The sequence below is a fragment of the Schistocerca gregaria genome, chromosome 2, assembly GCF_023897955.1.
Source record: "Schistocerca gregaria isolate iqSchGreg1 chromosome 2, iqSchGreg1.2, whole genome shotgun sequence".
Lineage (NCBI taxonomy): Eukaryota > Metazoa > Arthropoda > Insecta > Orthoptera > Acrididae > Schistocerca > Schistocerca gregaria.
The window spans coordinates 474,707,716-474,734,536 of NC_064921.1; the positions used below are offsets into that span (position 1 = coordinate 474,707,716).

General features: G+C 41.5%; 1 protein-coding gene across 19 annotated transcripts in view; it reads right to left on the minus strand.

Annotated features, from left to right (window-relative positions):
* LOC126326569 (patronin) overlaps window positions 1–26,821 on the minus strand; it is a 377,528-nt gene that overhangs the window by 127,415 nt on the left and 223,292 nt on the right. For 14 of the 19 annotated variants that reach the window (XM_049995777.1, XM_049995773.1, XM_049995730.1 and 11 more), the window contains one exon: window positions 22,154–22,264. The exons of the other annotated variants lie outside the window; for them this stretch is intronic. In XM_049995777.1, coding sequence (XP_049851734.1) covers window positions 22,154–22,264 — 111 coding nt within the window. The remainder of the gene's footprint in view (window positions 1–22,153; window positions 22,265–26,821) is intronic. 19 annotated transcript variants of the gene reach the window in all.

Sequence of the window (26,821 nt, forward strand, 5' to 3'; positions counted from 1 at the left end):
TTCTGCTGCTGCTTCGTGAGCAGATAAAACAAAGTAATAGATATTTATGAAGAGTTACAAAGTTACAAAAAAATGTTGCTACAGCAACCATACAACTACTTATATCAATAGTGCAAGGTCGATACTGTTAAAAGGTAAAGAAGAAAATATTCAAATGTTGCAAGTATTCAAAATACAATACCCACAACTTTGCTGAATCAAAGTGATTGTGCACAAAGCTTTGTGGCAGGCAGCATGATTTTTTTCCAGAAATCTTTGTTGTTTATGCAACATACCAAGCTCCACAATAAGTAACATTAACATTTATAAGTTAATGGTGTAATTAGATTCTGTAGGTCTCAATAAAAATGCTAATGTATTTCATTACTAATGACAAATGGATTAAATGTATCCTAAGATCATTCATGAGACAATATTAGTCACTATCACACACAATCCTAGGCATGAAATTCTAGGAACATTTTCATTTTCAGCAGAATTATAACTGAGGCTTATTTCCTTACATTTTTTTAACACATGTAGATCAGCAAATGACAGTACAATGTATTCTCAATTATTCATAACATGGGAAAAGTACTGCTCGACATTTTAGTGCCAAATCAATCACTTGTGACATTACTATCACACACTGGAATCGGTGAAGATTTCTTGTCAATGAAAGGAGCACTGAGTCAATATGACTATTCAGTAACTTTATAGTAATAATGACTAACTACATTCCAGGATCAAATGGTTCTATAAATAAAATGTTAAGCTACTTGAATGTGCTGTTGGACAGTTTTGAGAACAGTTGTCCAAACTATCAAAGCACATGTGTTCAGTTTAATTAAGCAGAGTTCATGACTGCCCACATTTACTGAATTAACAAAATAATATTCAAAACAAGTTACAAACATTATTTCCACTATTCAGAAGAAAGTTGATGTCCATACTGCTTATTTTGGCAAGGCAGTGATTTGGGCAATACAGTAATTTTCTAATAAATGAATTGTGGATGTTAAAAGTTGCAGTAAGAATTTTGGGACTGTAATCACATGTCTTTTTTTACAGCAATCTTCAATTGTTGACCAAAGGAAAGGCCCTTCTTTCATCATGTACCAACAGGGTTTGATGTGGAATCTGACGGTGTTCCTGAGGTAAAGATAGTAAATACTGTATGAAATAGCACTTAGTTTTCAATTGTCAGTGCAACTACCATCTGTATCTTCCCCATTGCAAACTTGTACTTCCCTTCATGTTATTAATTTTGTCGAACATTTATAAATGGACAATTCAAGAGGGTGGTTTGACAAGTCTAGCAAATTACCTTGAAGGAAAGTAACATTTTAGTTGCATCTTCGTGGTTTATAAGCTTGATTATTCCAAGGATCATATACAGAATTTGACAAATGTAAAGCATGAAGTTCGTTGTTGACAACCATCTGAATTGGTCAGTTAGCTGATTGTGATTGAAAATTGAAAGAATGGAGTTTTGTGCAGTTATTAAACATTTTCATTTGAAGGTCTGGATTGCCACATAAATCAAAACAAAACTGGATGAAGCTCACACGAACTCTGCACCATCACTGAAGACCATTTACTTTTGGATTAATGAATTGGTCGGACAATATCCGAAGTCAAGGTCACTCTGGCCATCCAATTGAGGTTACCCCTAAGGACACCACTGACAAAATTTGTGACATTGTAATGCAAGACCACGAAATAAAAATTCTTGAGGCTGCGGGCATCTCAACTGAGTGAGTGCATAATATACTATACAGAGAAGTTATGAAGAAGGTGTGTGTGAGATGGGTGTGGTGATTGCTCGAAGTCAACCAACAGGCTTCTGGTGCAACATTTCACAACAATGTCTGGCAATGTTTGACCAAAATTCACAAGACTTTTTGTATCAATTTGTGTCTGTTGTTGAAACCTGGATCCATCACTTACACACCATAGTCATAACAATGGACAAAGGCTGTTGAAAGTGCACCAAAGAAGGCAAAGATCATTTCGTCAGCTGGTAAGGAGAGAGCTACTGCTTTTTGGGATTCTCATAGGATAATCCTCTTGGAATACTTGGAAAAAGGCAGAATCAATTGGACCCTATAAAGCTTCATTGCTGGATCATCTGAAACTTGCATTGGCTGAAAAACAACCAATGTTGGCTGGGGGAAAAAAAAGTACTCTTTTAGTAGGACAGTGCTGCCCCAGTAACTACTTCCTGTTAACTAACTTGAAACTTTGGCTTGTTGGGAATATATTTTCCTCAAATAAGGAAGTAATAGCAGTAGTAAAGAGCATTCTTTGACACAAGCTATTGTATCAGTGGGATGAGAAAGCTGGAGGATCACTGGGCCAAGAGTATATCCTCAAAGGAGACTGTCAAGAAGTATAGTGAGATGTTCATGAAAAACATTTTTTTCTTGCTTTTTTTATTAGGCTTATCAAACCACCCTCGCATGTTTTTGGGTTAAAAGAACCTAAAATGTTGTTTCTAGAAACTTTTTCTGGTGTTACATGTACAGCAAACTTAACAGTGACTTGACAGATAAAGGTGGTTTGGAAATAAAGATCAAAAATCTGTTATACATGGCAAGTTGAAGCTACTGAGAAGGATACTCTTTTTCACAAATCAAAAAGCTGAGGTATCCAGCTTAAAGGATCATGAAGCAATTACGTATCACAGGAGATAGCATGCAAAAATGATTAAAACAAATATTAGAATAGAGGTAACTTAATAAATACACAGAAATTTTTGGTGGCTTAAAGACAAAAATGAGCACAAAGTTTATTCAGAATTAAAGGCTACAAAGGGAGATTAACATGTAACACCAAGTTTATGACTAGATCATTAGAGAAGGAACACATGCTTGAATTGGAGAGGAATGGGGAAGTAAACAGACTAGGTTATTTTCAAAGAAAAATTTCACCATTAGCCTTAAGTGATTTAGTGAAACAATGAAGATAAACCTTAATTCTTGAATGGCTGCGAAGGCTAACAGTTTGTGGACATTTGTCAAATCAGATATAGCGACTACAAAATATTTTACAGTAATCTGCCTGCAAAATTAGGGGAGAAAAGATCTCGTGCATATCTGTTGCAGTAATACTATCGCATGTAACATCGTATACAACCTCCCTATAAAGGTATTCTGTGGGGACCAAATCTTTTACTTTTTGTATTAGGTCTTAGGCAAATAGATATCTGTCAAAGTTAAAAAGACAAATTCAGATTATGTATGTTCCAAACATAAGATTTTTCCAAGTGCTGAATAACTGTGTAGTGTTTACCAACATCAGATGCCATTGAAAGAATTAAATGACTGAAATGTGCAGCTGTTCTATTAGGAGACTGACCTTATGTGTGCAACCACAGTGAAAGTTTTACTTACCTGGCAGCTGCGGAAAAGCAGAAGAAAAATCAGGTAGAAACTATTGGAACCACAGGTTCCTCAAATGCATGATGCAACACACATTAATTATAATATATATTGGTTCAATGCTATTAACTACATAATATGTGGACTTAGTATAAAATCAAACAGCTCGCACAATCAAAGAACTCAATATAAGCTACAAACCCACATAAATAACAGATACCAGCACAAATAAAACTTCCTCTAAAACATTACATATACCAGGAGAGACAGCCAGTTATCAATCATGAGAAAGCAGCACATTTAATAACAAGTGCATTAAAAAATTAGTCACACAATACGAGCAATGCCAAAACAATTTAATATAACCCAAAGCATTCAATGCAATTTGCTCCAATTATGTATGCAACATAAACAGGGCACATATTCTAAACAAAATTTACAAACTAAAATGAAAACACAGAGGAGGAATATACATGGTGAATAACACATTTGAAAAGCACACTCACAAAAAGCACATTCAAAGTTTGATTTCAGAATTAACTGCAGGTTGTTTGGTCAACACACAGGGTTACAAGAGATGTTCAAGAAACAATAATAGACGACTATATAAATACAAAGCATATCAGTTTGCAGACAGCACTTCGAGCCAATAATGCAAGAGCAACAATGCGAGATAATTAAATAGTTCTTCAAGTCAAAACAAAATGTCAGTGGTAATCTTCATTTAGATTGATGTAACTTGACTTTAAAAACAGGCAGATACATGAAATTTGCTTTATTCTTTCCTTTTTTGCTCTCCTTAGCAAACCTATGCTCAGTTACCACTGCAAACGTGTTGAGGAGAGGAGGGAGTGGGGGAAGGAGAAAGGGGGAAGGAGAAAGAGGGAAGGTGTGTGTGTGTGTGTGTGTGTGTGTGAGAGAGAGAGAGAGAGAGAGAGAGAGAGAGAGAGAGAGAGAGAGAGAGAGAGAGTGGGAAGGGGCGAGACAGCGGCGGCAGAGGGGTGGGGAGGGGCGAGTCAGCGGCGGCAGAGGGGTGGGGAGGGGCGAGACAGCGGCGGCAGAGGGGTGGGGAGGGGCGAGACAGCGGCGGCAGAGGGGTGGGGAGGGGCGAGACAGCGGCGGCAGACGGGTGGGGAGGGGCGAGACAGCGGCGGCAGAGGGGTGGGGAGGGGCGAGACAGCGGCGGCAGAGGGGTGGGGAGGGGCGAGACAGCGGCGGCAGAGGGGTGGGGAGGGGCGAGACAGCGGCGGCAGAGGGGTGGGGAGGGGCGAGACAGCGGCGGCAGAGGGGTGGGGAGGGGCGAGACAGCGGCGGCAGAGGGGTGGGGAGGGGCGAGACAGCGGCGGCAGAGGGGTGGGGAGGGGCGAGACAGCGGCGGCAGAGGGGTGGGGAGGGGCGAGACAGCGGCGGCAGAGGGGTGGGGAGGGGAGAGACAGCGGCGGCAGCGGGGTGGGGAGGGGAGAGACAGCGGCGGCAGCGGGGTGGGGAGGGGAGAGACAGCGGCGGCAGCGGGGTGGGGAGGGGAGAGACAGCGGCGGCAGCGGGGTGGGGAGGGGAGAGACAGCGGCGGCAGAGGGGTGGGGAGGGGAGAGACAGCGGCGGCAGCGGGGTGGGGAGGGGAGAGACAGCGGCGGCAGCGGGGTGGGGAGGGGAGAGACAGCGGCGGCAGCGGGGTGGGGAGGGGAGAGACAGCGGCGGCAGCGGGGTGGGGAGGGGAGAGACAGCGGCGGCAGCGGGGTGGGGAGGGGAGAGACAGCGGCGGCAGCGGGGTGGGGAGGGGAGAGACAGCGGCGGCAGCGGGGTGGGGAGGGGAGAGACAGCGGCGGCAGCGGGGTGGGGAGGGGAGAGACAGCGGCGGCAGCGGGGTGGGGAGGGGAGAGACAGCGGCGGCAGCGGGGTGGGGAGGGGAGAGACAGCGGCGGCAGCGGGGTGGGGAGGGGAGAGACAGCGGCGGCAGCGGGGTGGGGAGGGGAGAGACAGCGGCGGCAGCGGGGTGGGGAGGGGAGAGACAGCGGCGGCAGCGGGGTGGGGAGGGGAGAGACAGCGGCGGCAGCGGGGTGGGGAGGGGAGAGACAGCGGCGGCAGCGGGGTGGGGAGGGGAGAGACAGCGGCGGCAGCGGGGTGGGGAGGGGAGAGACAGCGGCGGCAGCGGGGTGGGGAGGGGAGAGACAGCGGCGGCAGCGGGGTGGGGAGGGGAGAGACAGCGGCGGCAGCGGGGTGGGGAGGGGAGAGACAGCGGCGGCAGCGGGGTGGGGAGGGGAGAGACAGCGGCGGCAGCGGGGTGGGGAGGGGAGAGACAGCGGCGGCAGCGGGGTGGGGAGGGGAGAGACAGCGGCGGCAGCGGGGTGGGGAGGGGAGAGACAGCGGCGGCAGCGGGGTGGGGAGGGGAGAGACAGCAGTAGCGGGGTGGGGAGGGGAGAGACAGCAGTAGCGGGGTGGGGAGGGGAGAGACAGCAGTAGCGGGGTGGGGAGGGGAGAGACAGCAGTAGCGGGGTGGGGAGGGGAGAGACAGCAGTAGCGGGGTGGGGAGGGGAGAGACAGCAGTAGCGGGGTGGGGAGGGGAGAGACAGCAGTAGCGGGGTGGGGAGGGGAGAGACAGCAGTAGCGGGGTGGGGAGGGGAGAGACAGCAGTAGCGGGGTGGGGAGGGGAGAGACAGCAGTAGCGGGGTGGGGAGGGGAGAGACAGCAGTAGCGGGGTGGGGAGGGGAGAGACAGCGGGGTGGGGAGGGGAGAGACAGCGGGGTGGGGAGGGGAGAGACAGCGGGGTGGGGAGGGGAGAGACAGCGGGGTGGGGAGGGGAGAGACAGCGGGGTGGGGAGGGGAGAGACAGCGGGTGGGGAGGGGCGAGACAGTGGGGTGGGGAGGGCAGCGTGGTGGTAGGGGAGAAGCTGGAGCGGTGGGGAGGGCAGCGTGGTGGTAGGGGAGAAGCTGGAGCGGTAGGGTGGGAGGAGCTAGTTGAACCGGTAGCGTGTGGGGAGGAAACTGAACCTTTGAGGTAGAGGGAGGAAACTGAACCATTGAGGCAGAGGGAGGGATCTGAACCGGTGGGGAGAAAATTAAACCAGTGAGGTAGAGAGAGGATTTGAAACAGTAGGGGAATACGAAAATTAAAAACATTGCATTGTGGCTACTGAGATGGAAATACAGTATTCCAAAGATACTTTGATCAGTGAAAGAGCTGACTGGAGTGTGTTTTGTAAGCAATCATGCTATGCTAATAGAAATAGACAAGATATTTCTGGGCCTCAGGCATGCAATCCAATTTCATGTATTGAGACATATGCAAGGTGACGATCCCAATAACTGGACAATGGAAAATGGAAACACTCTGATTACAATGATAATCCTGCCTGTTCTTGTCTTTAATGGCTGATCACTATTTACTTTCTATTTGTAACATGTGTTAACCAATACAACACAACATATTTGGTGCAACACAAAGGAGATACATCCCTGTGTCCGTCAATTCCCTATATTGAGGTTGCTCAGCTTACCATTAGAAGCGATATAGCAAGGAAGTTCTCTATTTATTCTGTTGCAGAAAATGATGATTGCATTTCCTTAGGCATCTTATATTTTTTATGATCATTTTTACTTTTACCTGTGTATTATATTACACTCTATAATTCATGCATAATTGTGTGTATTCTAGAAACATGTTTTGAAAGAGGCAGAATACAGTTAGAAACTGATTTAATTACAATAATCATGGCATCTTATTATTGATAGAACAGGAGCCACTGAAGACTAAGCAGTCATTCCTGTTAGAGAGATGAAACAAAAATTTAAAAAATAAATATGTAAAGGTGAGGAACAGATCATAGCCACTACCACTGATACCACTACCATGTTTTCCATGTTTTTTTTAAAGGTATGGATTTACTTGACATTAATAACGTGCTGCACAGTCCTACTCATTGATAAAATATCACAAATCAAATTATATTACAATGATGTGGTCTCCTTGCACAATTTGTGAAGAATGTTCAGTTGGGGAGCTGTATGTAGCCAACGGAAATGATTAAAAGACTCCTAACACAAAGATCTGATATTTTAGTTATATAGCTCCCTTATTTGTATTATATAATAATTTCTGAGGGCAACTATCACCTGCATGGAATACTGAGTAATTTCAAAATTGTGTCAAATCACATATTATCATTGTTTCCTCTTACATTAATAACAAGTGTCAAAGCAAATGAAAACATTGTCTTGGTCAAGTAAGGAACAGCAGCATCAGCACAAGATATTTGCAGTGCACTGATTAGGTCATTATAAAACAGTTATGAGACTGAAGACAGTAAGAGTAACCTTACAATTTCATTTCTCAGCCATACATCAAACATCACAGATACATGATCACTCCACCTTCCAAGCAGTTGTGGAAGAAAAAAATTCTAAACACCCTGTGAAGAAAAGCTTGGCTTCTAAATTAAAAATAAATAAATAAAAAAATAAAAAACCAAAGAATTCCAGATACACTCCAAAGGATTCATCTAACACAGCATACAAAATCCTACCACCACAAACAATCTCTGTTCTTCATGGAATGCCTGATATTTGTTCCCTGTACTGAAGCACAAAAAGTAAAAATTGTGAATTTCAGGAACTGAATGATATTTCATGCTGGATGCACAAGTTGAATGATTATTATATTATTGTTATCATATATCTCCGAATCCAAGATGAGGTTCTTTCCTAAAAGAAACTAGTCTCGAATTTGCAGCATATGATGTGAAGTTTCTCTTTTCTTTACTGAAAAGAACCTCGAGTTTCCATTAAGCTGTAATTTTACACTGTGCCACATCTACCACTTTAACCTTGAACGTACATAGTTTTTCACAATATCATAGGAAGTAAAATATGTTAATTGGCTTAGAAACAAGGCGTCCCAATTTAAAGCCAGCTCTGGGTGATGTACAAGGATGTTGCAATGCAATTCAATTGTGCTGTTCTGTCCGACATCTCTTGCTCAGCATCTTCCAGTATAGTATGTGGAGAAGTTTGTCGAGCATAGCATCAGCGACACATTACAAGACTGAGAAAGGAACATGCTTATCTCTTAGCATAAATTGGAAACACTGAAAAGACTTCTGGTTACGTCAGCATGCCAGCCAGTACAACGGTTGAAGTGAAAGGTGCCAGAAGTGTACTGGTTTGTACTACTGATAATGAGAAATCATAAATTACCGTAATGATGTGTGTGTGCTTGTCAATGGAACAAAGATGAACCCCTACAACAAACTCATTCTTAAAACTATGCCAAAGGAAAAGCTGCCATTTTTTGTTGCAACAGCAAAGGATGGATTACTAATGATGTGGTTAGAGACTTACTCTTTACAGTCTGGAGCAGAAGGCTAGGTGTGCTTCTGAACAATCATGGGATGTTGGTCCTTGATGCTTACAACTGGCATCTGACACCAGCAGTGAAGACAGAAATCTTCAAATTAAACAAAGATCCAGTCATCAAACCAGGAGGCACGACTTCGCAACTATGAGTGTTAGATGTCGTGGTGAATAAGACATTTAAAGACCTCCTGAAGCAACTGTACAGCAACTGATTACTTCAAGGTGGTTAAGTCCTGCCCACTACCGTAAGTTGATGAAGCCTTCAGTATCTCTAATTGTAGAGTGGATCCAGACAGCTAGGACATGCATATCCAGTGTGTCAATTGTGAATTTATTTCAGGAGTGCTGCATAACAAATGCATTAAATGAGAGTGAAGACAATCTACTATGGGAAGAAATGACATAACAATGACAGCGGCAGTGACACAGTAGATTCTGTGGACCATTCCAGTGGTGAGACCTAAATGGTACCTGCATCTGACTAAGGGAGGTCTTAATCTGATTTTGTTTTCTGTGTACCAGTACCTTTATTGTCTTGTACAGTTACCTGTAATAAGGTCATACTATGCCTCTGATGGTTCAATGAAGCATAAACAGAAATTTTGAGAAATGAATGGATATAGGTCATTAGATATAACTTGTGGGTGTTTCCCCTCTCTCTCTCTTTTTTTTTAAAAAAAAACTTTTCCTTTTTTCTCTATTCTAGTAACCAAGTATACCGCTTCTTGAGTGTTAGTGCAAACGCTGAGAATTATTACAGGTAATGCAGAGCCCCCTTTCACAACTCTACGGAGTCCATTATGCAGAGGAGTATATCCCCTTCACATTAAAAAAAAAAAATTAGCTACACCTCACATATTCACATATGTAGCACACACACTTGACAGCAGTGAAAATGACACATAAACAGAGTTCAATCAGATGTTAGCTGGAGACCTCCCCCTCCCCCCCCCCCCTAAAAAAAAAATCAACAACATTAGCACCTAACTAAACATTAAAATGAAACAGAAGGAAATAAATGATGTTTAGTTATTGTGTTTTAGTAAAGCATGAACTAATCAGTCAGTGAGGCAATTGGTACTGCTTATTTCTAAAGTCTTTTTACACACAACAATATTATAAAAAGGATAGTTGCTACTCACCATATAGCGGAGATGCTGAGTCTCAGATAGGCACACCAAAAGCACTGTCACAAAATGAGCTTTTGGCCAACAAGGCCTTTATTGAAAGTACATGCACGCACGCACACTAAACTCATGCGCAAGTTGTGAGTGTGTGTGTGTGTGTGTGTGTGTGTGTGTGTGTGTGTGTGTGTGTTTGTGTGTGTGTGTGTACTTTCAATCTAGGCCTTGTGGGCCAAAAGCTCACTTTGTAACAATCTTTTTGTTGTGCCTATCTGTGACTCAGCATCTCTGCTACATGGTGAGTAGCAGCTATCCTTTTCATAATATTGCTGCATTCCATCCTGGATTTTTCACTGTTAGCCTTTTTTGTGAAGCAATTCTCAGTGTGTTGCAAGTGCTACCTACAAGACTTTCTCAGAAATGAAAGCTAACATCCACAGTGACAGTAGTAACTTGTTATGCACCCCCTGTTTAAAATCAACCAAATTATAATGTGTGCACTGCACTTAGGGCTACTGTTTGTAAATCACTTGACCACTGGGCTCCATACTTCTGTTCTGACAAGAATTTGAAGACTTTAGGCTGTTGGTGCTTTGTCTCACCACTGCCAATAATAATAATACCTCCTACAAGTAACTCACAAAATTATGTAACAATGGTGGAAATTCCTGGATGGAGACTATGTAAAATAAGAGAAAGGCAACCTCTCATAAATAACAATTCAACGTGTGGAGCACAGAAATGTGTAATAGAAAATAGAAAATAGCAAATAGCATTTACACTAGTTTTTTAGCACTAGCTCTTTTTCTAGCATCAGTATGTACAATCACAAACACAACCACATGGACACCAAATAGTACACTCCCATGGCCACAACAAGTCTTGCCAATGCCACGGGATTGTACAGTTGACTGTCTGTGTGGTCATTTATGCGAATGTGTGTTACTTATTCTAGATAAAGAGCTAGTGCTCGAAAGCCAGTGTGAATGCTGCTTACTGTAACATGTTTCTGAGATCTACATATTGGTTCACTATAGGTGAGTGGTTGGCTCCCCTTATTTTACATATCACGGGGTTATATCAAACATCTGGGAAACTGAACAAATACCTGCACAGTGGAAATGTGCAACAATTCAGCCTCATAAAAAGGGGGGGGGGGGATATAAAATCAATCTGAATAATTACAGGGGAATTTCACTTCTTCCTACTGTGTACAAAATTCTTTCAAAGCCTTGTTAAGTCGACTGAAAGAAAAGGCAGACCAATTAATAGGAGAGTTCAGGCAGTATTTTGCAAATGACGGCCTCGTATAGAACAGATATGGAACCTAAAGATAATATTGCAAATAAAAAGATGTAAGAATATTGTGGCAACTATTGTCAACTTCAGAAAGGCTTGCGATTAAACATTATTCCATACTTTAAAGAACTTCAAAACTGAAAGGGCAATTATCCAACAGACGTTAAAAGGTACAACCTCCAAAGTTAAATTTGTGGGAGAACCTTCAGAACCATTTCAAATCCACACAGGTGTTCACCAAGGAGATGGACTCTCTCTTCTCCCCCTTTCAGCATAATTCTGCAAAAAATTGGAAAGCTGTAGGAAATGGACACAAAGGGAATTCAATTCAGGCCTAAAAGAGAACACATAATCAATGTGAGGAGTCTGGTTTTTGTAGACGATCTTGCTATTCTAACAACCAATAGAAAAGGCACCAAACTTCTCTCAGAAGCTTCACAAAATCTCGCAGAAAACTGGCCTACAAATTTCATACAAGAAAATTAAATACATGGAAAGGAAGCATACAGATGATCTCCCCATTATAACTAGCTGTAAGAAAGTGTTAAGAACTTTAAAGAGCTCGGGGAGCTCATTCTACACTCAGGATGGAATGCAATGGCCAATCATGAAAGAATCTCAAAATTACAAATGCATGTAAGCCCACATGTGTCACTTCCTTAAAAAAATATCTCTGTAAATACAAAACTAAAGCATAACAACACAGTAGTTCTAATGGAAGCACTTTACACTGCAGAAACTACAGAGATTCACAGTCACAGGAAAATACAAGCAGGACTCAATAAAATGTAAGCAAAACTCACAGGCTGAGAGAATATTTGGACCAGTTTTTCATTAAGTAATTTGGATAAAGAGGCCATTGAGAGAAATCTATTAACAGAAAAAAAATTATGGACCACTTTAGAAAAAGCAAAATGAAATTTTACGGTTATCTCCACAGGATGAACAATAAAGGGTCACCAGGCAAATCTTTGAAACAGCAAACACTAGCAAAAATAAGACAAAATGCATCATTAAACAATGGAAACTCCAGGTAGGAATATCAACAATGTACAAAAACATAGACTGGTGCTTACCGTGCTGGCAACACATTCCATTGCAGACAGGAACAATTAATAGACAATTACATAATGTGTCCTGCCACAGCCTTCATCAGCAAAAGAGAAGCACACACAGTCCATACACATAAGCCAGCATTCCTCATGCACACATGACTGCCAACTCTCAATGTGGCCGGTATGTAGCTATCACTTGGGATGAAAGCAACTATCTGGAGGGGGCGGGGAAGGGACTGTAGTGTGTGGGTGGGGGAGAGACGAACACCGTTTGGCTGAGTATCACAGGCTAGAATGGAAACAGGTGCAATGTCAGCAGATTGTGGGGTAGGGAGGTGGGGAAAAAGAGAGCATAAAAGGAGATGAGTGGGGAAAGACAGGTAGGTGCAATGGCAAAGAGTGGCAAACAAGGAGGGTGCAGATGTGAATGGGGAGGAGACAATAGGACAGAGGAAATGGAAGCTGTTGCGTGGAAGGTGTGAGGCCAGTATGTCACCATAGGCTAAGGTCACGAAAATTATGGGAGCAGAGGCACAGTTCAGAAAAGATGGTGGTGAAGGGAAGGATCCCGATGGCTTGGGTAGTGAAGTAGCCATTGAAATCAAGCATATCATGTTCAGCTCCATGTTATGCCACAGGGTGGTCTACTTTGCTTTTGGCCGAAGTTTGACGGTGGCTGTTCAACCTGGTGGACAGTTGGTTGGTAGTCACACCAACATAAAAAGCTGTGTAATGATTCAATCAGAGCTGGTAAATGACATGGCTGCTTTCACACGTGGCCCAGCCCCTGATGGGGTAGGATAAACCTGTTACAGGACTGGAACGGGATTTGCTGGGTGGGTGGATTGGGCAGATCTTGCACCTACGTCTTCCACAGGGATATAATCCTCGTGGCAAGGGTTTGGGACTGGGAGTGGCATGGGGACGCACTAGAATGTTGTGAAGGTTGGATGGGCAACAGGACACCACCTTAGGAGGGGTGGGAAGGATCTCTGGTAGGATGTCCCTTATATCAGGGCATGGTGGTAGGTAATCAAAGCCCTGGCCAAGTATGTAGTTCAGTTGTTCCAGTCTGGGGTGCAATTGGGTGACGAAGGGGACACTCCTTTGTGACTGGTACTTCAGGGTAGGAGGAGAATTCGGGGTGTGAGGGGAAATTGCATAGGAGGTTTGTTTGCGGACTAGATCTGGGAATAGTGCCTGTCTGTGAAGGCCTTGGCCAGACCCTCAGCATACTGAGCAAGGAAGTTCTCGTCACTGCAGATATGCTGTCCCAGGATGGCCACGCCGCATGGGAGGGATATTTGGTGTGAAAGGGATAATAGCTGTCAAAATACAGGCACTGTTGGTGGTTGGTAGGTTTAATGTGGACAGAGGTGCAGGTAGGGCCATCAGGGAGAAGGAGAAAATCTCTCAATGTTGGGTTGAGGAGTACCAGGTGAAGTGGATGGGAGAGAACATGTTGCTGTTGTGAAGGAAAGAAGATTGGGTGTCTTGGTCCTGAGTCCAGATCATAAAGATATTGTCAATGAACCTGAACCAGACTAGGGTTTGGTATTTTGTCAGGCTTGTAAGGTCCCCTATAGATGGCCCACAAACAAGTTGGCCTAGGAGATGCCATGTGGGTGCCCATGGCCATACTGCTGATTTGTTTGTATACCTTCTCTTCACAGGATAAGAAGTTGTATGTTAGGGTAAAGTTAGTAATGTGTAAGAGGAATGAGGCAGTAGGTTTGGAGTCTGAAGAACACTCGAAAAGCAGTAAGACAAAGGGCATGAGGGATATTGGTCTACAGGGAGGTAGCATCAACAATGGGTAGGGATCCAGGAGGTAAAGAGTAAAGAGGTAGGGATGGTGGAGAGTCAGTGAAGGAAGTGGTTGGGGGAGGCTAGATTATAAGCAAATGGTTGGAAGTGTTGGTTCAATGAGTGTCAAAATTCTTTCTGCGGGGGCACAATAACCAGCCACAATGGGGTGTCAATGATTGTTGGGTTTGTGGATTTTCGTAAGCATGTAGAAGGTGGGTGTGCAGGCTGTCATAGGGGTGAGGATGGAATGGATTCAGGGCAGAGGTTCTGGGAAGGGCCTAAGGCTTTACGCAGGAATGGAGACATGTTGGACTTGTGGGATACAGTCACTCTGGTAGAGTTTGTAGGTGGCAGGGTCAGATAATTGGCAGAGGCCTTCTGCCTTGTAATCACTGTGATTCATAACATTAGTGGTGGAAGTTTTGTCTGCTGGTGGGATGATTAGACCAGGACTTGTTTTGAGGTTGTTTATGGTTGTTCTTTCTTCTACTAAAAGGGTGGTATTCTTCGGAAGGGGCCTGAGGAAAGATGGTGAGGCTAAGTTGGAGGTAAGGAACTGCTGGAAGGTGACCAACGGGTGATTAGTCGGGAGGGGAGAGGATAACGGTTGGACGGTGGTATGAACTGGAAGAGGCAGAGTTCAGTGTTGGAAATAGGATGGTTTTGGTTGGAAGGACTGCTGCCAAAAAAGTGTTTCAACTGCGGGGATCAGGAGAAGGAGAGTAGGTCTTAGACAAGTCCAGCATCATTAAATTTGGGTGTAGGGCTAAAGCTGAGGTCTTTGGATAGGACAGAAACATCTGTGGAGCTGAGGGGTTTGGGTGGAAAGGTTAACAACTGTTTTACGGGAATGTTTTGGCTCTGGATTTGGTGGGGAGTTGTTAAGGAGATTAGGGGGATGTGGCACTTAGAAAATGTCAGCTAGGCAGGGTTTTGGTGTTGTAAGAGTTGGACAAGGAGGAACATTGTGGGCAGGGTAGGCGTTTGACTTTGGTGCCCTGAGGTGGCAGTAGGATGTCAGCAGGCTGGGTAACATATGGAGATGGTGTCTAGAATGCTCCTCCAGGTGCTGGAGAGCAAGGGATTCAATTTCAGTGATTTGATGTATGTAGGAGGGATTGTATAGTAACACTGAGACGTGTTTTTGCAGTAAAAAGTTTGTGAGGGCAAGGAATTGGTGGAATCTGAAAAGGTGAAAGTCACTGTGAAAGGAGGAGGTGGGATCCAGAGAAAGGAATCTTTATGGTTAGGCCATTTGGAAAGATTCCATGGCATAGGCCATTTGGAAAGATTCCATGGCATAGGCCATTTGGAAAGATTCCATGGGTTACGCCATTTGGAAAGATTCCATGGGTCAGGCAGCATTTGAGATAGAAGATATGGGGGCAGGGTTTATATTCAGAAAGCTGACGTCTCACTGAGGCCTTCAGAGACAGGCACTATCCCCCAGACAGTCTGCAAAGAGACCTCCCATGCCACTTCTCCTAGTACCCCCAATCCTTCCTCCATCACCAAGAACGAGCCACAAAGAAGTTCCCCCTTCATCACACAGTACCACACCGGACTGGAAATATTGAACCACATCCTTCACCAGGGCTTTGATTACCTACCACTATGCCCTGAAACAGTCCTATCTGAGATCCTTCCCACCCTTCCTAAAGTTGTGTTCTTTCACCCAACTGTGCCTCCACAACATCCTAATTCATACCTATACAACTTCCAATCCCAAACTCTTGCCACCAGATGAAATCCCTGTAGAAGATCTAGGTGCGGGACCAGCCTAATACACCCACCAAGCACTTTCCATTCCAGTCCTGTAACAGGTTTGTCCTGTCCCATTAGGAACCGGGTCACTACAAAATCAGCCAAGTCATTTGCTATCTATGGTGCTATCATTGCTTAGCCTTTTATACTGCTGTGGCTACCAATCAGTATTCACCAGGATGAATGGCCACTGCCGAACAGTGTCCTAGACCAAAGTAGACCACCCTGCAGCATAACAGCCATCTGGATCCTCCCCTCCACCACCAGCTTCTCTGTACTGTGCAGATGGGAGTTATCCTTACAATACATTCTCAGCTCCTATAATTTTCCTGGCCACAACCCACAGTAACATACTGTCCCCACATCCTCACCCAACAGATTCCACACCCCGTCCTGTCATCTCCTCCCCATTCTCATCTCCCACCCTATGCTGATGTGGCCTCCCATCTTTTCTCACTCCTCCCCTTTTTCGCTCCTTTTTTTCCCCACCTCCCTGTTGCACAACCTCCTGACACTGCGCCTGCACACACTGCCAGGCAGTGTTGTTCTCTCCCCCCACCCATACACTACTGTCCCTTCCCTTCCCCACCCCTTCGAGATTGCTGCATACATACCCCATGATAGCGGCATTCCGGCCTGACCTGCCGTAGTTGGCAGTCGTGTGCAGGATGTGTGCTCACTTGTGTGTATGAACTGTGTGTATTTCTGTTTTGCTGATGAAGGCTGTGACCAAAAGCCTCAAGTAAGTGTCTTAATTGTTCCTGACTGCAACTTAACATGTCTTCTGCATGGTAAGCAGCAATCTATCTTTTCCTACAAAATGTATCACTGAACCAGAAGAAGAAATTAAAGAAGTGGGAATGACAAGATAACATAAGCAATCAATAACAGTCCAGAAACATTATAAAAACAAACACTCCAACAAAACCACAAGCTAAAGAGAACAGGAAATAAATGGTCAGAAGATTGGACGAGAGAACACAGCAAGAGTATGAAGAGAATTTGGTGAAAATGTAGGAACAAGAAAAATGCATGCCTACTCAAGTTTAAATACTCTCTTAAAAGGGAATACTGAAAATTACTGATGATAAATAATACTCTTCATAGTCCTAATGGGCTTATTTACAAACAACAACAAAGCAGTATAGGTCCTAAAACAATATTGTAGCAATTAAATAGTTACTGTTGTGTTGTCTTGCCAATTATAGTTGAACCTGATTTATATGCTTGTCAAGAGAAAGAGAAAGGATCACCTGTAACTCAGAATTACCTAAGAGTCAGATGCAGTAATACACACAATATTTTTCACTGGGGAAAGAAAACAACTAACTACAATGACAACAACAACAACAACAACAACAACAACAACATACAATGGACCTACATGTGCAGACTTTACAAACTACAAAAAGAGTACAGTATTAAAACAAAAAATATTATTCGGTCCTGCTATGGAGAAATTAGATACTGTATTGCAATTTGGCACTTTGCACTGAACAAACAACAAAGATACAGTATAACAGAGAAAAAGTACATAATTTTTCCATTTTATGCTGCTTTAAAGAAGTCAGAAATTTGGCTCGTTTCATTTCTTGTGCATTAAATGTATACACCTCATTTTGCAAACTTACTAATTCAATTCCAAGCTTTCTCGCTACAACTTTTAGCACTGTAACACCTGCACACATCGCCTGCACTTAACACTTCACTCAGTTAAGTTGTTTCAAGATTCAAATTGTCATCTCCATCACCATCACTGTCACATGAAGCTAATGCACCTTCCTGATCATCAAGCACTGTGGCACAAATCAGCAATAATCTTCTCATCCTGTTGTTCCATATAGCAAGATTATCATCAAAATGTACAGAACTGTCACAATCTGCATCCTCCAGCAGAGCTACCTCATTACCAGACAAAACTTCACCATTACCACCGTCGTCATCATCGTCAGTGGCATTCTCTTCCAGCAGGCACCAGCTATAAAAAAACAGTTGTTGATTGTGGAGGACGACACGAGCTGTTGGGCCCACAAAACAAATTCCATGGCCCGCAGTAAGTTAATGGACAGATCTTTATTTCCTGCAACAGTTAGTGCTATCAAATGTTGAACCAGTTTTTTTTTCTGTAAAGCACTCTGAAATTTACAATAATGCCCACATCAAGTTGTTGTAAAATACTGGTGTAGTTTGGAGGAAAAAATTCCACTCCAACATTTTCCAGGACTACTTGTGGCGGATGTGCTGCACGCTGATCCATAAGAAGAAGGATCCTCGTTTTTTTCCATTCTTATGTCCAGTTTTTTAACCACTGTTAAATTAAAATCATAGTCATCCAAGAATTTTTATGGGATTTGAATTCCAAAGGTTTTGTCTTCACACCTTTGAAACACGTAAGATTCTTAGATTTTCCTATTACATATGGGGGAAGTTTGTCAAATCTATCTGCACTTGTGGTGACAGTCATGCGAATCTTACTTTTCTTCCCTCTATGGCACAAATTGTTCTTTTCTGTTAACATTTTATTAGGAATCAAACTGTAGAATAGATTCATCTTGCCTCAGTTGTAGATGTTTTGAGGCTAATAATCCCTTACGATTCCCGACAGAACCTCATCAATCCAGTGTCGTACTATGACATTATCCACTGCTTTTGATTCGACAGAAATTTCTCACACTGCAACTTCACAATGATCTTTAAATCCTTGTAAACATCCTGATGAAATGTTGAAATCAGCAGTGATATTCATACTCCTAGCTGAATCTACTGCCTTGATTTCAACATGTTACCACTGATTGGTAGAGCTGCTGCCCGTTTTAGTGGAACCATGTAAAAACTGCCTGCTGCCTCTTCCACATCTATGTATCTCCCTTCTTGCTGACAGCTGAGTTTTGTTGATTTGCACTCAATTTTAAAAATACACTCAAAGTCTGATGCAATTTCAGATTTTGTTTTGAGCGGAACAGCACTCATCTCTTGTATGAATTTTACTTTCTAATCTAGTGTGTAACTTTTCCTTTTTCTGTTATCCTGGCTGATCGAAAGCGACTGAATAATACTACCACTGTCCAACAATAAACGTCAGCCAGCAACCCTTAACTTCTCAAGTGTAACCACAAAAGAAATTCTTGTATAGAAAATAAGAATGCCAGGAGTGTGTATTTCCATGCCTCCTGCTCTGGTAAACCGTGGCTCCCTTGTCTCCACAGTGCTACTGGTTCACTGTACTTGCATATGTCGACAAAGGTAAGGAAAATATCACATTGCTTCTTTACAAACAATAATGTTCATTACAGTTATGCTAAACTCAATTTATTTCATCAGAATTTGTTATGTATAACAGCGAATTATGTAAAACTTGCCCTGTGTATATAGAAGGTTATTTATCATTATTTTAAACTATATTTTGCCGGGATCAACAAAACTTTATATGAACAAAGTTAAATAAATCAGGTTCAACTGTAGTTTATTCATTGTCGTTAAGTGAATCATCAAGTAATTTCTGACCTATTGTGAGAACTACCTAAAACTCTGAGAAGTCATTTTCATGAAATAGTTAAGTATATGAGATGCATATGTCTCAATTTCACTGTTGTAGATGCATGATATAAAGTATGCATGGAGTGAGTGGATGATGATGATGATGATCACACATTCGTTTCACAAGCTGTAACCTTCATCAAATTGTGCCACACACTGATGCCAGTATTTATAACATGTGTGTATTTATGGTTGTATGAATTAGTAATAACAATTGTTATCTTTTAAAAATAATTTAGTTTCATGGCCAAAAACACAACTAAACATTTTTGTTTTCACCCTCTCAAAAAATTACATTTTACCCTTGGTGTGTGTGTGTGTGTGTGTGTGTGTGTGTGTGTGTGTGTGTGTGTGTGTGTGTTTGGGGGGGGGGGGGGGGGGGAGAGAGAGATAACCCCCTGGTATGTTGGAATGACACAGGAAGCAAAACATGTCAACAAACTGTTTGGAATATCACGCTGGTCGGCTGGAAACTGTGATGGCACTGAGTACCTGTATTTGCTTGTTCATGTTTCACAGCCTATGAGATAGGAACAATACCTAATCAGGTGTTTATATTATTTATTTACTAAAACAGATCTTCAGTTGATCTGTGAACACACTTATTATTGACCCTATAGTGAATTATTGGTCCAAGATAAACTCTTCTAGAGAAAGAACTGTCTTATGCTAGTCTACGGAACAAAGGTACACTCCACGATTTCAAACTTCAATAGTACTTAATAGGTTCAGGTTTGTTAAACTTGTGGCATCCAAGACAGTTGGCTGCACAAAATAGCTCACACTGGTCGTACACAGGTCAAGTAATCGTCCAATTCAGCTTTCAAGAACTACTATTTACCAAAGCAAATGTTAAAGCATTAAAATTATTTGCAGTTCTAGTGCAGAATATCTTAACTTCATATCGATAGAGAGAAACTATTTTTCCACAAGGAAATCAAATATAGCACTTATGACCACAATTATTGCACATTGCCATTTATGCGTGGGTATGCTCCTCTATAATTTTCTATTAATATGAACAAGGCATATGGACAAAGCACTTCTCTCTCTCACGCATGCACCACGCACACACACACACACACGCACGCGCACGCACGCGCACGCACGCGCGCACGCACGCGCACACCCGCGCGCACGCGCACACACGCGCACACACGCGCACGCACGCGCACGCACGCACGCACGCACGCGCACGCCCACACGCACACACGCACACACGCACACACGCACACACGCACACACGCACACACGCACACACGCACACACGCACACACGCACACACGCACACACGCACACACGCACACACGCACACACGCACACACGCACACACGCACACACGCACACACGCACACACGCACACACCTTCTCGGGGGGAGCTAACACTGTAAACATTTAGAGAGATGCCATCTTCTATGGCTGGTGCAAAAAATGCTGATGTCATCTTTTAACATGCCAGTGTTTGAATGCACAAGTCTTATCTTACAGACAAATACTTTGAATTATGATTCAGCACATTCAGTCTTAGCTTTTTCTACCAACCAGAATCCCGCACATCCCATATCATATCAGGGAAACTGTTAGGGGGTATCTTCCTACACAGAGCCTCGTTTCTGCAGACACTTGCTACATTGACTGCAACTCTCTGAATCTAATATCTACTTAGATCAACAGCATCACATATCACTGCATATGGTTTTTTACAGCTTGGAGTATTCATAATCTAAATTATTGACACTTTAACTACATTGTACTGACATATCCACCCTAAAGTTCTTTGTTTACAACAATATTTTAATTATTAATTATTGTTGTGCACATGTTCCACACTTTGGTCTGGTTTTATCATATTCCATAACTTTCAGTTGCTTCATTTCTCATGATTTTTACTTGCTTTATGGAACTTAGAATGTTTTAACATAAGCATACATGTAATTTATATTGATTGTATGACATGTTTAAGTGGAATTACTTTCCTCAGTGTACTCTGAATTACTGTAGACCATATGTAAAACAACAATTAAATCCCAATATTAATCATCTACTTTCAAAGCATATTCATCGAATATTTATCAGAAATGTCAATGAAATAAAAACTGAGACTGGAAAGAAGCCAAGGCACTTCCAAATGTCTCGGCAGTTATCTAATTACAAAAAGTTACACATTTAGCCTTAAATATTATAAACAATAAACATAGAACAAATACAAGAAGCAATTTTTGCACGAAAAGCCATCCACTGAAGACATTTTTTCAGGTTATCAGATGACTAACAGTGCTGATTTGAAGCAATGTTTCTACAAACTGCCTACTTCTGACTTTCAATCGAAGAAAGATGGGTAAGAAACTTCTTGAATCACTGCTTCAAAATAATGATGTTAATCAGCTGGTAACATCCAAGAATTTCAGGAAAAATTTGTCAAGATGGCCACCATTCTCAAAGCTATCCAGTTAAGCAATAATATTACTAAATATCTATGTGGAACTATGTTCAGATTATTATAAGCACATGTTAGTTTATACACGACAATCACAGACAAAGCAGAGTCAGGCACAAAAATCCAAAAAAGCATACACTTTGTACCAAAACCATCTCCTCACAGCTTAAATTATGAGTTCTTATGAATATTTTCAAGAGAAGAAGATATTTCCCATGTTAATGTTAATAACACACCATAATATTTGTGTGCTATTTTAATAATACTGTGTGTTCACAATATAAAAGCATAACATAACTTCCTTCTCCCTCAAATAAACGAACTTAAAACAATTACTATGGAGCAAAAAACATGAAACATGCACTTTAGGTATGGGGCACGGATCTACGGACAAACTATTGTTCAGGAATGTCCTACCTGTAAAACTGCTTGAATGAGCTCCAAGGTTACTGCGCAGATCAGGGATTGCAGAAATTGACTGCGGGAAGCTACGCTTGTGTGCTACCCCTTGGCTATTCCGTGGGTAGACTGAGGAGCCAGAGCATAGTGAAAAGATATTAATATTTAAAAGCTATACTTTTAGTGATGGCCAACTACTAATGGCATTGCAAATTATAAAAGTTTGGTGTAGTCTTCTCTATTGCAGCATCCAGCAAATTTCCTCATATGTCACTGTTCTGGTCTCTCTTTCCCTTCCTGTTTTTGCAAGATATTCAAACATCCAAAAGAAACCAACAGTTCTACATGTTTGTCCATTATCTAAAATATAATTAAATGTGTGTCTAAGGTGCAAATTTGGAATAGAAAATCCATATGAAGGGAAGAAACTTATTTGTTAAACAAGTTAGTTGTTGATCTAGAAAACTTTACACACATACATACACAAATCAACTTATAACATTTTCACTGAGATAATGTGTGTGTACTTAGTTTAGCTGTCACACATTTTCCACACTCCATTAATTTTACATTTGTGTTGGGCACTCATAACAGGAACCCAATTTTCATTTGTTAACAGCACTATATCCTGACGTGTTATTAACAACAAAGATGCTTTAAAATGTAGCAGTCCTGTTTTTATGTCAAATGAAACTGTGTTGTGTTTAATTTAATCAGAATGCCATTATTTTATTTATCAATTTAAACAACCCTTTCTGTGTACCACTATTCTGCACATGAACATCTTGCAAATCTATATGCAAATATACGGCTGCACATATACTGGACACTGTTTGCTTAAAAATTAACATATCCACTGAACTGCCTGCAGCATAGGAATTATTTCACTTTTTTTTTTAAAAAAAAAAATAGGGGATTAGCTTGCCATTAAAGACAATGCAAACTATATTACAATTTTGGCATCTTTCTGAATCTGAGTTTGCCACAAGCAAACTTAACCCATTTGTGAAATCCTCATAATTTTCTTGAGATCTTATTTCACAGAACAGCTACTAAAAAGGATACACCTAAATGTTTACCTGACAATGGAAAATAAAAAAGGCTAATAAGCTAATGAAATATTGTATTGTAAATATTTAAGTTTCTGAGTGGTGAAAGTAAAGTTAGAAATATGATTTGACAGAAACTAGCAAAGAACAAGGAAAATCAGGCACATTAAAATTTATCAGCAACAATGGTCTAAGTTTAAAATATATAAGAAAGATGAGATATTTCCCAACAATGTTAATAGTGAGTGAAATGTATGATCTGAAGATTTTCTGTGGTGCCAACAACTGGAAGACTAAGGAGACGTGGGGAGAAGATTTTTTATTGTTTGTGAAATTTCAATAAAATTCATGTACATTAATGAACAATCAAAGATAACAGCACAGTGCACTACACATTGCATTGTTCTAAGCATGAAGGAGGACAACATCCACTTATAAAGGCATGCAACTCAAATTACTTGCACATTTAGATCATGCACAGACACAAATAAAAAAATGAAGCAACTACATATATCTTATTCACTACCATGAAGTGGATTTCATTCAAGTTTCATATGAAATCCTGAATTACGAAGCTCTGAAGCTTTAAAGTCCTGCACAGACTAAGCACTACATCATACTGCACTCATAATGCAGTTTTAACTGTGGGTAACAGTTTATCTGTTATCTTAAATTGGAACCTGCTAAAATGACACAAGCTTGAGAAAAATGTGATTAATGACCATGCAAATCTCAGTGTCTAGGGGAAGACGGAGGGAAGAGATGCAAATTGGTGTTGAAAAACTACGCCTCATAGATGTGTGTCTTGCAGAAAAACGCTTGCACAAATGAGACCGCACTGCAAAAGGAACAGTAAAATTAAGGTGTAAAAAGGGACACAATTCCATATGTTGCGCAGTGAGATTGTCAAAAAAGCGCTCTCACATTCAAACCTATCTGCAGTGGCAAATTACGGCATCACAATTACTGTCACACTTCGTTATGACATATATTTTATAAATCATGGAATGTTTGAGCCATAATAGCTTTCACATGTGAGTAAGCAGACTGGTGAAAAGAATAATAGACTGCATCTGTCACCTAAATGTTGCAGGAGGTTGGTGTGATGCAAATGTCACAATAACAGCAAATTTGAACAGAGAGGATTGTACATCACATCAAGAGTGATGAAGTAACAGTACATCAGATGAGAGTCTGTGGATAAATCAGGAAATTCAGAATACCATATTCTCCACGAAAAATATCTGTATCACACATCTGAAGCCTTAAACTCATACCAGTATCTGCCTAACACTCTCCTGCAACTTTTTTACTCATCATTTGTGCAGACTATGCCCAACCATTCTCAAATTCCCGAGGATGAAATACTGGAAGTGATATGTCATCTAAAACTTTAGCAGGAACAAGACTACTGTTATAAGAGCCAAAGGACATGAAAGGAAGGCAGTGGCTGAGACAGGATTGAGACAGGGTTGTAAAAACACCACTTGGGAATACAGGTGACACTGGTTGCAGCCCATCCTCCAAGATATTTGATCTATGCATATAACAATCAGTAAAGGAAAGCATGGACAAATTTTGAAAAGAAATTAAAGTTCAAGGAGAAGAAATAAAAATTAACAATAGTCACTGACATTGTAAGTCTGTCAGAGATGCTACAGGACTTCAAAGATAAGTTGAATGGAATGGATAGTCTTGGGGAAAGAGATAGATAGATGAACAAATGAACAACAACAATAGTGAAACAAGGTTAATGGATTTTAATCAAAATGCATCAAGTGACAATAGAAAAATCTGATTAGGAAACTATACTCTGCAAGTAGTACTTGGTTTCACTATTTGGCCAGCAAAATAACTAACAATGGTAGAAGTAAATGGGATACAAAATGTAGACTTGCAGTAGCAAGAAATGATATTCTGAAAAAGATAAATAAGTTAAAACCAATATAAATTTAGGTGTCTGGAAGCATTTTCTGTAAGTATTTGTCTGGAGCATTGAATATAAGTAATAAACATTACACATAGAAAATAATATAATTTTTGAAATTTTGTGCTTCAGAAGAATACTGTAGAATAGATGGACAGATCAGATAAGCAATGACAAAAGTACTGCTCAAACTGGTGAGAACAATAGGTTCATAGCACAACCTGACAACCTGATAAGACATCCTGATGCATCAGAAACAGTAAATATAGTATTGGAGAGAAGTGGGTGGTGGTGGTGGTGGTGGTGGTGGTGGTGGTGGTGGCGGCAGCACATGGAGAGAGTGGAAGATTGTAGAGGGAGAGTAACACTGCAGTAGATAGAGTGAAATGGATGTGGATTGCAGCAGTAGTTATGTGTAGATGAAATGTCTCACATGACACACTAGCACACAGAACTGCATCAAACCAGTGTTTGAGATATCAGTAACAAAAACAATGTCAAAATGCCAACTTGACACCCTGTTCATAAAATGTGCAACTGCAGTTTGTGGAGCAAGTGAACTTCAAGAATCCAATTCAGTTATAATTATGTACAGGTATATACTGAGATGTAGTTTCTATATGAGGTTCCTAGTAAAGATAAAGGCAGATTTCAGCCCTTAAATCTTCACACTTTCCCATCTGTTTCAAACATACCCCCATCTTTTGTAGCTAATTCACTGAATCTCTGCTGTTGCTGCCACCACTACTTGCTGTCAACAGTACATTAGACAAAGACTATCACGGGCAAATTATAATAGTCAAATAAAAGTACTCTCTTAAACATGTGTCCAGCTTTAAATACAAGGGAGGTGCCGCTCTGTGTTTTTGAGTCATCAGTCTTCTGACTGACTTGATTCAGCCCACCATAAATTCCTCTCCTGTAACAACCTCATCATCTAATAGTAGCACTTGCAACTTACGTCCTCAATTCTTTGCTGGCTGTTTTCCTTTACAGTTTTACCCTCTACAGCTCCCTCTGTACCACGGAAGTTATTTCTTAATGTCTTAACACATGTCCTGTCATCCTGTCCCTTCTTCTGGTCAGCATTTTCACATATTCCTGTCCTCTCCAATTCTGTGCAGGACCTACTCATTCCTTACCTTATCAGTCCAACTAATTTTCAACATTAGTTTGTAACACAACTAAAATGCTTGTATTCTCTCCTGTTCTGGTTCTCCCACAGCCCATGTTTTACTACCATGCAATGCTATGCTCCAAATGTAAATTCTCTGAAATTTCTTTCTCAAATTAAGGGCTATGTCTGATACTAGTCGACTTCTTTTGGCCAGGAATGTCCTTTATGCCAATACTAGTCCACTATTGATTTCCTCCTTGCTCCATCTGTCGTAAATTATTTTGCTGTCTAGGTAGACGTCCTTAACTCTACTTCATCACCATCGATCCTGATGTGAAGTTTCTCACTTTTATCATCACTGCCACTTCTCATTACTTTCACCTTTCTTTGATTTACTCTCAAACCACATTCTGTACTAATTAGACTGTTCATTCCACTCAGCAGATCAAGCAGTTCTTCTTCGCTTTCAATGAGGACTGCAATGTCATCAGCAAATCTGATCACTGATATAATTTCACCTTGAATTTTGATTCCACTCCTGAATCTTTCTTTCACTTCCATCATTGCTTCTTTGATTTACAGATTGAGCTGTA